The sequence below is a fragment of the Mercenaria mercenaria genome, chromosome 10, assembly GCF_021730395.1.
Source record: "Mercenaria mercenaria strain notata chromosome 10, MADL_Memer_1, whole genome shotgun sequence".
Taxonomy (NCBI): Eukaryota; Metazoa; Mollusca; class Bivalvia; order Venerida; family Veneridae; genus Mercenaria; species Mercenaria mercenaria.
The window spans coordinates 7,025,265-7,039,429 of NC_069370.1; the positions used below are offsets into that span (position 1 = coordinate 7,025,265).

Consider the following 14,165-nt stretch of genomic DNA (forward strand, 5'->3'; position numbering starts at 1 on the left):
AGTCCATTTTAGAAATTTAGCAGGCTAAAGGTTAATTACTGTGATTGGCCAGCACTGGTGTCTTGTTTATAATATAAATCGTAAAATTAGATACAATAGTTTGGATTCTTCCTGAAAAATCAATCAGCGAGACAAGCATACCAAAACATTCTGATCTTCGTACAACGAAAAATATCAACCATTACAGGCCATGATAAAAAAAAAACACATACACGTGTGACACTAGAACTCTGACGTCGCCGGAAAGCCCGCTAACGTACTGGACTTTATTAAATGAGGAGTCATATGCCATTTTTGAGGACTTCTGTCACACACTTTCGAACAGACTATGCATAGTGTGAGAATAACAGACTGGTGAGCACCAGGAAGATTGTAGAACTGCCTAGTCGCATCACACTCCTTCCTTACTTAAACCCGTTTAGCTAATCCCTTCTATGCTATATAAAAGTAGCTATAGGCCTACACACTCCTTAAACAATACGTTTCAGCACATGTTAAAAATATATAAAAAAAAAGTAAACAAAGAAATAATCGTATCATAGTAACAATTACATATACATAGTCAGAAAAGACAAGGGAATATTGACGAAAGTCCCGAATGTTATTGGTCCAGAAAAGACAAGGGAATATTGACGAAAGTCCCGACGAATGTTATTGGTTATATAACTGACGACATAGTCAGATTTGATAGAAGAATTAGCTTCGATTTATTATCATAAATGTATTCATTTTTCTTCCATGTGTGCAATATCTTGGGGCCAGTTGTTGTTACTGATGTCATGCTATGAAATTAAGTTAGGTTAACTTTTGCCAATGACGTGGCTATGCCTTTCCCTGGAGTACTTGGTAACACCACATTATTCCGTCTTTCTTGAGATTAAATCTAGGAAACACATCACGTGACACTTTCTTCCATTTCCCGTTGGTCTCTATGTTATCCATCAATGGTTCTAAATGTTTATACGTCTCATTATTTTGAACTAGTTCATTACGTGTGGCTAGGACAATATACCCTCCTGTAAAAGACAGAGTATTTTGATTTTTTCTATGAAATAACAAATTAAATGACCACTGAAAAGTGGAAAAACAACCCGTATATACCTAACGCCATCTGCTTATTAAACATGCGACTTTTTGTTATGCAACAGAAATAAATTTGTCACAATGTCATTTACTTCGTACAGTATTTACATTCTTTAACATGTGTCAAACATGAGCTCCTAGTGGGACCTCTGGAGTATTTCTTCAATACTGATAGTTCTATTACATTGCAGGCTAAAGGTTCCGGCCAAATAACAGCTTTTTGCGAAAACTCGTCTGGAAACAGAATCCTGGACGAAAAGCATTGTCGGTGCGATTTCAAATTCGACACCGATTTACATCTCTTCAGGAATAAATGTATTTACATATTTACAGTTTTGAAAAAGAAGTACTTGTATATACCTTGTTTAACGAGCCGTATCATCTCGTGCGAAGCCTCACATGGCACGTGAGCATCGTCTCCGTATATTCCACATCCGGTTATGACGTCATATGAACCTAGATTATAAAATCTATAAGAAGATCCTTTGTAAACACAGAGTGTAACCTAGTACAATAACAGAAGTTAACGGGTTTGACTGAGTCTTGTCATGAGAGGTAATGAACTGTGCAACACCCCTCACACCTCATGGCATCGGTTTAGGCGGAACACTATTATACAGATATCGAATGGATCCAATGTTCCCAAAGTACCAGAAAATATGACAACACATAAGTTAGTTTAGTTTATACTTATTTGTTTTAGCTCGATTGTGATGTAAGTTTAAAGCTTGTTTGAACCACTCTCGAGTCCGCTTCCTGGAAAAATCAGTACTGGTGTCGTTCCCATGACCGACTGAACATGTTAATGTTTCAAATAAGACTGGTAGAAGATTGTGTTAGTTACATTCATCAGTTTATGATATACAGATCATTAACTAATAAAGTCATGGCCGTAATCCCAGTGGTGCTCGAACCCTCAACCCACGGGTTCAGCGGCCGACACAGAGTACTTCGCATAAAGTACACAGACTATCATGAACAGCAATAACAGACAAACTAGGTTTGCTCGACAAGCCTTTTAAGAATTAATAATATCTTACGAAGAAACGTCCCAGAGTCGTTGAATACATTGCTTGTATGCATGCAAGTATATTTGTTCTGTTTGTTTGAGCCGTTGGGTCAAAAGGCTGCTCTGCATACAACTACGCTGCACAGTGGACATACTATGTGTATATACTAGTATACTCAAAGAGCTGTTATCGTCTATGACATTTTAGTTCTTTCTTAAATTAACTGAATAGGACCAGAAAATAGAGGACATTTGTTGGTTTCTGTGTAAGATAATAATATATTCTTTTTTTAAAAATTAACTGCTATTAAAAGGTAATGTTATGAAACTCGAACATTTAGCTTTCCAATACATAAGATCCACGAGGATATAAGTTTGCTATATAAATAAGTATAGATCGAGAGAATTTATAGGAATCACCATCACATTGCACCAGGCCAATTACAGCGAAACACCTTCGCGCTTACATTAACACATTTTTTTTTTATAATATCAAGACAGTAACTGTTAATTAAACTAGTATATAAATACATATATGTCTATCTAACAGTTCTGATATTATGAAAACATGTTTAATCACCATATAGTTACAACATACATATAGGAATTGTTATATGTCTACTGCATACAGCTGCTTTTAAAGTATGGCCATGTTTATGAGACCATTATTATGTAAATGTGTACTGAACATTCTAATATGCTTGCCTCTTTTAAAACACTCTACGCTAGAATAACGTCATGTTAACGTGCGGTGACGTCATAGTTTTTGTTGCGACCAAGGAAAAGCGCTTCTATATTGTAAGTGTATATGAATTCGCGGAGACAAATATTCGCGGAACGGTCCATTTTCGGCATCGTAGATATATTCGCGCAAATTTGAATTCGCGGAGACATAGGCTTAAAATCATAAATTCGCTCACGGCAATCCACTCAAGGGACGCTACTACAAGAGTTTTAACTCGTATGAAAGACGGACGAAGTGGGACAACATCACGGATCAGTCATAGGTACATAACGGTACATGTTAGCCAAGCCTTGACACGCTATACGCCTCTGATAGTTTATAGACATAACAATTGTGTTTCAATCAACACCTACATTTATAGTTCAAACATTGCTTTTATCCAATGACAAGCGAGGGATTTTCAAAAAAGTAACCAACTTATTTTCATATTATTTCATAACTGAAGAATTTGATCCACCTAATCATGAAGTAGTTCAAAATTAAGGCCTATGCTATTTTGAAATTATGAATTAGGTGGGTGGGGTACATGATATTATTTCTGATTAATTTCGAAGTTACTGTAAAACAAACGTTATTCCAATGTGACAATACATCAAAATCATGAAGTGCTGAACTCTTACTTTAATTTAAAAAGTAAAGTGGGAAAAGTTATCAATATGTTCGTGTCACAATTTTCGGGGTAAGTATTCTATGTCATCGTGCATAACTGCGAAAAACTATAACATACATAATAAAGCTAAACTATCCGTGTAAATGAGCTGAGAGCTATTTTTCTATTTCCGTTTATTACTTTTCTAAAAAAACACATTACAATTTACCAGGTGTTGGCAAAATTTGTCATTTTTGTGCACATGCCTTTACACATTAAAGAAGTCCGAACTATAGGTATGGTGTGCGAGAGGGGCCTGACGCTTACGTAGTGCTCATTTACAGGAATTGTACTGCTCATATATATATGAATTTTATAGGTAGATAAAATTATTTATGTCATTGTTGTTACATTTGGAGCAAATCGGTCCTATTCTGAAATATGTTAATTTATATACTACGTAAAATCCAATCAATGAATTCCTTTTATACCGTTGAACAATCGTGAAACGGCATCTTCCTTCTTTGTCAGCATTCAAGAGTGAATAGCACGCTTCTTCTTTAATTTTATTTTGGGGTAATTTCTGGTTTTTTCTTACCACCCAACATGCCATTCCGCCTCCTCTTTCAAGTGACAATTTTCTAATTTTGAAAGATTTCTCTTAATATGCAAATTCATCTACATTTCTTGATATGCTTTTTGCGGTTATATCCGCCCTAATATGTGAATATATATATTTGTTATGGTATTGGACTGTAACTCCATTCAGATATGAGAACATATCTATTTGTTAAGGACGGTATGTTTCGCCCAGATATGTGAAAATATAAATTTGTTAAGGTATTTTTCGGCGGTATTTTCTGCCCAGACATGTGAAAATATATATATTTTTTAATGTATTATTTTGCAATGGCGGTATTTTTCGCCCAGATATGTGAAAATATATATTTGTTAAGCGGTATTTTTCGCCCAGATATGTGAAAATATATATTTGTTAAGGTATTGTTCGGCAAAATAAATGTTGCCCTTTTTCAGTCAACACTTAGTTCACTCTTATATTTTCCCATACATAGTCCTCAGGGTCAGTGCTTCGTTGTGAACAGATGCACATAAATAACTTTATCATAAGTCCGCAAAGTGCAACAAAAGAAATAGCAGTATTAATTTTGTAATAATATTTTTTATTTACAAGGTATGTCTGACAAATGACATCGAGAATTCTAACTTTAGAAAGCTGCATTTTCAAGTACCTGAATTTTTCCACTTTGGTAAAAAAGAGTTTTTTTTTCACAATAGATAATGACTGACTACAGAAGGTAATAAAAATTCCATTGACCTAGAGAATGCTACAACCTGCTAAACTTCAGAGTTTGTTTAAAATTATATTGAACACGTTTGCTTTAATTTAAGGTGAAAAATAAACTAGAACTCTATGATAAAAATCGAATAAATCATTTCGAACATGTTAGACAGTGAGAAAGCAAACATATCGTACGTATTATTTAGCATGGATGATTTGAACTGTGAATATATACTTTTTACACTTAACATTTAATTCCACGAGTACACACACATATACATATATATTTACCTTAACCCTTTATACAATAGGAATATATTTGTTTTACCTGTAAGATTAAAGCATAACCCCTCGTGAACAAATAATGCATGTGGCATTCACTGTTGATATATAATTGTAATATTATATTTTGACGTTACACTGAAACAAACAAACCCTTTTTGCATATTCATTTATATAAAACAAACAAACAAAAACGGGAACAATGTTTATTTTGTTTGATTGTGAGTAACACCGAAACGACACAATGAACTTTTCCCAGGTTTTGTTGGTGGTGAAAGGCTCCAGGGGTCCCTCCAGACATTTTTTGAGGCTCAGACTAGTACCTAGATCGAGACACTAACCTCAGTTGGATGGCTTCCTTACGTGAAAAGTTTCACACCTCATGTGGGTTTTTGATCCCACGTCGGTGATGGGCATGGAATTCGAAACCAGCGACCATGACCATCAAGTTTTTCTTTTGCAAGTATAAAACATAAATATTCAATTAAATTTCGTAAATATAACTGACAATGACATTTACCACGTCGGAAGTTACAAATGGTTTGCCGAATACACCATACTTTTAAATACAGAAGTTTACACACCATGTGGGTCGGAAAGCACGAAATTTACGTTCTTGAACGTATATGTGAATAGTTACTTTTGGAATGTAAACAAAGGCATAAAAGTAACTGTTTTCATGTTCGTGGTAAGGATCGACTTGTGATTGTCAATGTTCCCGATACGGAATATATATGAATGTATAAACACGAGCCGTTTCATCTTACAGGACTTACAAGAACATAGTAAGCGGTTGTTTATTTATTGTATTTATGTTCGAGTAACCTTTGACACTGATTTCGAGGACAGGCCGGGTTTGTGACATATACATGTCTGTTGTTGGGCTGGAAAAAGATAGATCCAAAATTTATACTAAAAGCTATATTGCATAAATGTTTCGTTATTTCTGTGCATACAATTCGGTTGTTTGAAGGTTAGAATATCAGAAAATTACAGGAAATAAAACATGTCTTTGAAAAAGTACCGATCTTTCATCATTTGTTCGGTAGGCGCATGATTACAAATTTAATGTTAGTAGGCCGTGATGTCCATGAAGCCGTGTAAAGTGATAATTTTGATGACACGTTGGTTTTATTTTGTAATTGTGAGTGATCGTTAAGTGATCAGAAAGATCGGACAGTGGGATGTTATAAAAAAGTGATGTTTTATTTAGATTAGAAAGTCAATCGTACTCTACAATAAGGAAATCTAAGATAAAATACTCCTTTTATTTCGTTCACTGAAGAAAACATGGCGGACACAGTTTTGTAAAAGAGCGGTGCACGTGTGATTCGTGTAATATAGTTTAACGGCGTTTTCTTAGAAAGCTAACGCTCAGCTCATTTACACTGACATATCCTTGATTGAAGAATATATATATTGTATATATATGAGAGACTTACGGTACCAAATACTTACCCCGAAAATTTCTATGCATTTTCTTCTAGTGCACTGTTGGGACATGTTTTTGAGTGTCATTGATACTTTATAATTTATTCGGAGATACATTTTCTTATAATTATTAGTTTCTTTTTGATCCCCGTGCATTTCTCGCGTTGTTACGACAATCTCAGTTTTACATACGAATTTTGCATTGTCGAAATAGCATAGTCCTTAATGAGTATTCATTGTTCCGCCTACTATAGATTTCCCACATTGAAGGAGGCGGAGCATTTACCCAAACAGGGACTGCATACAAGAATTATTGTATTATTATGTAATAAACGAACCAAATATATAAATATCAAATTGTGTGGTTATTTAGTTTCACTTTAATGCAAGCTGTACTTTCATAGTTCAAGTTTGACCTTGCTGCACCTTTCACTCTCAATCAACTACCTCCACTGGTCTAAAAATAAACCAGGGTGCACTTACTTTGTCTTGTTTTATTTATACATGTAGTTGCTTAAATTGTACTGTTAGATCATTACGAGTTAAACCATGTAAACCAGCATATTATTTTTTTATTGAATAAGAATATAATATTGTGTTCTACAAACTACTCGATAAGTGAGCCGTCTACAATATACTTATAACAACTAAATTAAAATCTTCCATCACTGGATCAGCCGCAGTTTTGCTAAAGGTTGGCACTAAAATGACTTTGTATCAAGTTGTAGTAAACATGTACTTCTCCATCATGAGTGAAGATAAGACTAACCAATGAATTCCAAGAGACTGAGGAAGGCGTGGTTACGTTTACCTCAGAGGGAGCTTTTTGTTTCTTTAACCTGTCAGTAAAATGGAATGTGGCGTTTAAACTGTAAGTCGGTTATAGATACTTATTGAACTTCTTATGCATTAAGTTTTGCCTTCACTACGCTACGCTCCGTTTCAGCAAACTTGATTGCATTAGAAGTTCAATAAATTATCTATAACCTATACATAGAAATTGAAAACCGATTATATCAACAATAGAAATTATATCTGAATAGCAAATGATTTCACAGCTGATAGAAAGTGATCTAATGAATGCCGTGTTTGACACTTTTTATTTGGGCATGTTTGAAAGTGTTTTGGTAAAACATTACACGAAACAACATTTTTTTACAATAATTTAATTAATTTAATTAATTTCAATCACTAAGTTGTATAAGTTGTTTATATATTATACAGCTCATGCATACTTTTACAGTCTGGATTGAGATGGTTCACATTTGTTCGAAAATATGACTTATAAGTAGAACTTTGTGTAGAAATAATCGCGGTAATCATGAATTCGCGGACTGCAGATCACCGTACATTGTTTGTAAATATCGCAAAAATTTGAATATTTCTACACTTACAGTATTTTATCTAGTGTTTGAGATTAAGGGCATATTAGAATCGAAATAATTTATAGCACAAGCGTGCTTTAATACTACTTATCACTCGTGTGGTAAAACGTCGTTCAAATTATTTCGCCCGACGTTTAACCACCCATCGTGCATAAATAGTGTTGAAGCACTCTTTTCCTATAAATTATTTCTTTAACAATTTATGGACAAGTCTATATCATCGATATGAACTTTTACGTACCAGCGGGTATTGTTGTCGGCGACTCATTTAAGAATTCCTTAAAGTATGTCTTATACAAGCCAGCTTTCATCGCCTCTTGCAGCATAGATTCACTTGGTTCAAGAGCATCAATATGTTTAAAACCAACTTTCTTCAGCTGAAAGATATTGTGTATTTCATGTACAGATCTACGTATAACAATTTCTGAATTGCCTTGTATTCGTCTCAGTACTGTTGGTACTCGATGTCTTATATTCACATCATTGCCATAGATATTTGAATAACTTTGTCTGTTAAAATCTTGTTTTTAAAACATTTTAGAGTATACGATTTTAACCCAATGTCCCCATGAGCGACTGAACATGTTAATGTTTCAAGTAAGGTTGTAGAAGATTGTGTTTTCAAATAACAATAAGTTACATTCATTAGTTAAAGATAAACAGATCATTAACTCATTAAGTTAAAGAATAAGGCGACTTAATTTGGCAATAAGAATTAGCTTTTTGGTATGTTTATAAATGGAAAATTGTTCCCATATCTGCTAGATACCTAGAAGATACCGAAAGTCACACAGGAAACTTCCTCTCCACGCACGAACGAGTACACACACGCACAAGAAACTCCTCCACTACCCACAAGTTAAGTAACTGTACTTTAACGTATGAATATGCAACACTTACTTCCATAGCTACTAGTCCTGTACCTGCTCCAACATCGAGAATGTGGATATTTTCACGCTCACATTCAGAGAACAGCTCTGACATGCGAGCTGCAACTTTCTTAGGACCTGTATAACCCAGCTTTTCACAGTCCTTTAACATTATAAGATCAAAAACATGTATCAGTGGAACAGTTTTCATCAAAAACTATGGGGAGAAATTAGATAAACAAGAAATACAACTAAAGTTAAAGAACTCCAATCTTGGATATGAAATTGTCAAAAGTAATAAAAGTACCATATATGTAATGTAAGTACTTAATGATAATGAAAACTAGTTTACATGTGTTCAAAAAGATTTTAATGATGACTATTTCTATAGAATAGTCTCTGTTATTTGGGCTGCAAATTATGTACCACCCTGTAGCAGTGACGTGATTCATTTCTCAAACGTCAATTCCTTTCCTGCATCGGCTGGAGAAGTTGAAGGTAAAACATTTAAGAGAAAAAAGCCCAAATAATCAAGGAAACTTAAAAGTGCCTTCCCCTCCATTTTGCCTCACATCTAATATTCAAAATACATACATGTGTTCAAAGAGATTAATCAAGGAAGCTTTAACGTTTCTTCATCTCCTTTAGGATTTTCTCAACTGGTATTCAAAATACATACATATGTTCAAAGACATTAACCAACGAATCTGTAAAGTTTTGTCACTTTCTTTTTCTCTTTATATTCAACATTTCCATTATACCTACCTTGTTGTAACTATCAGCCCATGTTCGATAGAACTCTTGTGATTCTTCGACACTTACACCAATATTGACAGAATTTAAGCGCTCCCATTCATTGCCACTCATGTTTCTATACCTACAGTGGAAAAACTTAGCACCAATAGCAAAGCCATTTATATTTCTTTATATCTTATGTCAACTTTACTTTATATCTTATGTCAACTTTACTTTATATCTTATGTCTACTTTACTTTACACAAGCGGGATTGGCCAAATCAGTACACTTTTGGACATTTTTCAAAAATAGGAGAGAAAAAATACAAATCCGTACATTTTTGAGTATACTTTTAAAAGTCGGAGGAAAAACCTACATTTTACAATTCTCCAGGGCATATATAAAGCTGTCCTTTAATGCCAGACATTTTCTTGTCATGAAAAAAATCGTATTTTACATTAAAAATCACAGTCCCAACAGAGCAAATACTTCATGCATGAAAAAAATTGAAAAGGTATTCAGTTAAAACGTATACATTATTATGTTGCGTATTTTCTTCTAAGGCATTCTTAAAGTTTTATATGAATCCAGCAAAGATAAAATTTTTGGTTTACACAATTCTCTTTTAAACGGACAATTCGTTTCAAAACTGCTCCAAAGCATTTATTAGTTTAAATGTTCATATTACAACAACAACATTAATATAATTACTTTTGACTTCAAAAACAGAGATTTTCATTGATCAAGTATACATGCTTTTGTTTCTTTTTTATCTGAAGATTTTATAGCATAAATAAACAAACAAATAAGTAAATACGAGGGGTGTTCAATAAATACCCGGAAAAGTGCTCTCATTTCTTTATTTCTAGTCTCAATTTGCTAACATTTGAAAATTTGACGGATATGAACATACTGAATTCAAATACTTAAATTACAGATTTCATAACATGCACAATATTTATTTGTCGTCTCCTAGGCAACGTCATCACCTCAAAAGCGGCCCAACGTCATTATGATGCTGTCATATCACACTCAATTAATCAATACTACTCATGATTACCATTGATTCAATGTTTATCACCAATAAATATATTTTACACTTTCCTATGAATAAATAGATACTATTCATATGATGTTCAGGACTGTCGTGTTGAAGAAATTGGACACTGAACTGATGCCCTATCAAGGAGCTCTTTAATCTATGAAATGTGACTGAACGTTATTTTACATGTCTGAAACACAAGTCGTCAGCAGTATTCTCCTGACCACGTCACGTCCCACTAATAAAATTTTGTTTTCTTCAGCGCAGTCTGGTCAGGATCCATGCTGTTCGCTAACAGTTTCTCAAATTCCAATAGGCTTTAAAAGCGGACAGCATGGATCCTGACCAGACTGCGCGGATGCGCAGGCTGGTCTGGATCCATGCTGGTCGCAAACCCACTATGTTGGTTTTCTCATTCAGGCTGAAATCTTATCTAAATTCCCTGTAAGTGAAATTAATGGTAATGTGGCGTTTGACTTTATATTAACATTAGAGTAATATTTTTTTTTTGCTTTCTATACACTTTTACTCTCCTTTATCATACATATATATAAAATAATTTAAACTGAAAATAAATGTACCTTTAAGTTATATTCCTTTTAAACTACGAATGTATATCAAATTAAATAGTGGTGCTAATTTCTACTATCCGTATTTTCAGGAGCACATGAAAACACATCCGCTCACAATCGGATTATAGCAAAATTATAGCAATAGATTTATTTGACTGTGTTCTATTTAGTCTCGCGGGCTGATAAAGTGGTAAAGTGGTTTCAATTTAAATAGACAGGATTTAAGATTACTACCAATCTGACTAAAGTTCTTGATCTTCTAAACGAAGATCTGAGAACGACCCATTCACATTCGTCTTCTGTATATTTTGGATTTCCATTATTACTATTTTTATGTTATTCAATCTGACGACTTGTTCGATTGTCAAAGAGTAAGAAAAATATGCAGTTATTCCAGGACTCGAACCCGGGACCTCTCGCTTACAAAGCGAGTGGCCTACCGACTGAGCTAACCGGCTATCTGATACATTACGACATAAGAATTGTAAATATCAAAAGTCAATGCTACAGGTAGATTTGCAAGATGTTGTAAGCTAGGCTCTGATTGGCTAGTGAAAGGGCCGTCAGAACGAGGCAATGAATATGTCGTTTTCAGATCCTATGCGTAGCGTAATAGGAGATGTACTTTAGTCAGATTGGATTACTACTGGATTATTATTTACTTTTTCTTTTCTGCTTTACCTGTGGCTGAAAACCGTGACATTGGATTGATACTACCAGAGAAAAATTATACAGTACTGGAAAATAGTACCGTTACAAATTTCAGAATAGAAAGTTCAAATGAAGCTATTGACAGTCCAACGACGTCAAGTCCGGACCTATTTGATGGAATTCTATATAACGTTCTGCAAAATGAATCGCGTACTACAGTTATATTTGTTTCAAGACCTGTGTTTGAAATATATGTTGAAAAGCAGACTTTGGATTAATTACTGATGATAATCTACGCTTCTGTACACATGTTGACAGTCTGAAATGTCATGTTTCAGTTGAAAGACCTGGAGGTAGTATTTTCGTCACAGGAATAGGTCATAAGAGATGGCGGGAAACCTCATTCGTCAAGTCGGCAAGATTTATTCTGAAACGTTATTTTAATGATATCAACATGAACACAACAACACATCACAGTGGATCAACCGAGAACTTGGAGCCGGAAAATCTAGTGGACAATATATGAGCCGTGCCATGGGAAAACCAACATAGTGGGTTTGCGACCAGCATGGATCCAGACCAGCCTGCGCATCCGCGCAGTCTGGTCAGGATCCATGCTGTTCGCTTTCAAAGCCTATTGCAATTATAGAAACAGTTAGCGAACAGCATGGATCCTGACCAGACTGCGCGGATGCGCAGGCTGGTCTGGATCCATGCTGGTCGCAAAGCCACTATGTTGGTTTTCTCATGGCGCGGCTCATATGCGAAAATAAACCACAGTACACAATTCCACCACAGAAAAATGACCCAGACTGTCAGCTTGAAAAATTGATATCTGTAATCAGTAAATTAGAATTAGAATTATCTTCGCTTCGGAAAGAAGCGGCCAGGCTAATAAACGACAGACCGACAGAAGAATATCACACCTACGCGCAAGCTATGATCAGTAGACCTCCAGCTGAGATTAAACGTAAGCAAGACCAAGTGCCTGAAACTACCACAGCGCCTGTACCGCATGTTACTTCTTCACCAACTGATGAAAATGAAACAGCACAGATCAATCGCCAATAAGCTAGAATAACCATACCTGTTGTTACAAACAGAAGGAATTCAGGTACTTCAACTCCTCAGGCACCAAAACCCGCGCCAAAACAAAAACGTGCTGAAACCAATCAGGGAACCGTCACTAAGGCGGAAAAAAGCGCGCTAACCATTCACAATACACAGTCAACCGGAAACAGAATACTTTTAATTGGTTTATCAATACTTCACGGTGTTAACCCCAATGGGCTATTAAAAAACGTCAACAAACACTCGCGAAGTGGCGCAACTATTGCCTCAATCTTTTACGTCAATGTAAAAATCAAAGTGTTTTTTCAATAGTATCCTAGTATCTTAACTTTTTTAAGAAAAACACCGTAATAAATTTAGTAAATAAGCGCAAGAATATCATACCGCATTACCATGTCAATCCAGGCTGATCTTTTCTGTATGACATTTTGTGTTAAAAACCCCGTATGCAAACACAAAAAAAAAATCGTTTTTCAAGTTTGTTAGAACGAAATGAATTGTATAGTTAAATGTTGCGCTAAGTATAAAAAACCGTAACCTCTCTTACTAATATGTCTTGTTGTAGCAAGAGTACTGCTGTCGCTGTTTGTTTTATTCAAATTATCACCTACACAGAGAAATCACTTTGTCAAATTCTATGACATTGCTTTCCGCTGAGTACTTAAGGTTTCGATGGAGGCCTTGAGAAACAAAAATCAAACAACACCAAATCATAGAAAGAAAGAGTTGTTTGACATGAAAATTGAACAGCATGTAAAACATGTATATTACTTTACGAAACAAGTGTCAGTATACTGATATAAACATTGAATTCCGGAAAGGCTGCCTAAAGGGCTCCATTTCCGACAGTTAAACGCCTTAAAAACTCACCATTTTCAAAGAACAGTTACACATTCGTTTTGATGCATTTGCAATACGTGCGAGTGTGAAATTTCGCATAACAAGTGAACACAGTTTTCAGCATTGTTTATCTTATTCTATACAAATGCATTCATTTTCAAGGAGACAACTGTTCCCGATATTTTAAGTACAAATGACATCATTTTCAAAGGGAAACAATTTTTCCGATTATTTTAGTATTCTTGAGAAAAAGTTCTCCCTTTGAAATGAAGCCATTTGTAAGAAAAAAAATAAACAATTGCGAAAACTATGTTCCACCTTGTTACGTGAATTTCACCCTCGCACGCTTTGCAAATGCATCAAAACAAACATGTGTAACATTCTTTGAAAAGGTGAGTTTTTAAAGGCGTTTAACTGTCCGGAAGTGGAGCCCCTTTAGGCACCTTTTCAGAATTCAATGTTTATATCAGCTGCCTTTGTTTTCAATACAATAATATAATGTTTTACATGCTGTTCAATTTTATAAACACTCTTCTTCTATGTTTTAGTTATTTGAACAT

The 14,165-nt window shown here is 34.8% G+C and overlaps 1 protein-coding gene across 1 annotated transcript; it reads right to left on the bottom strand.

The window, feature by feature from the left end:
• Nucleotides 1-629: 629 nt before the first annotated feature.
• Nucleotides 630-9,966, bottom strand: LOC123560567 (uncharacterized). Its single transcript, XM_045352739.2, has 5 exons — nt 9,459-9,966; nt 8,725-8,856; nt 8,066-8,201; nt 1,444-1,539; nt 630-1,016 (listed from the first exon to the last, which is right to left on the bottom strand). The coding sequence occupies exons 1-5, from the start codon at nt 9,558-9,560 to the stop codon at nt 823-825; spliced, it is 660 nt and encodes a 219-aa protein (XP_045208674.1). The 5' UTR covers nt 9,561-9,966; the 3' UTR covers nt 630-822.
• Nucleotides 9,967-14,165: the final 4,199 nt, after the last annotated feature.

Excerpts from the sequence above, each read along its gene's own strand:
- LOC123560567 (XM_045352739.2), bottom strand. The coding sequence starts at position 9,560 with ATGAGTGGCAATGAATGGGAGCGCTTAAATTCTGTCAATATTGGTGTA. Across the intron at positions 1,540-8,065 it reads GCCGACAACAATACCCGCTG|GTTCATATGACGTCATAACC; the intron begins GTACGTAAAAGT and ends TTTATAATCTAG. Across the intron at positions 1,017-1,443 it reads GATACGGCTCGTTAAACAAG|GAGGGTATATTGTCCTAGCC; the intron begins GTATATACAAGT and ends TGTCTTTTACAG.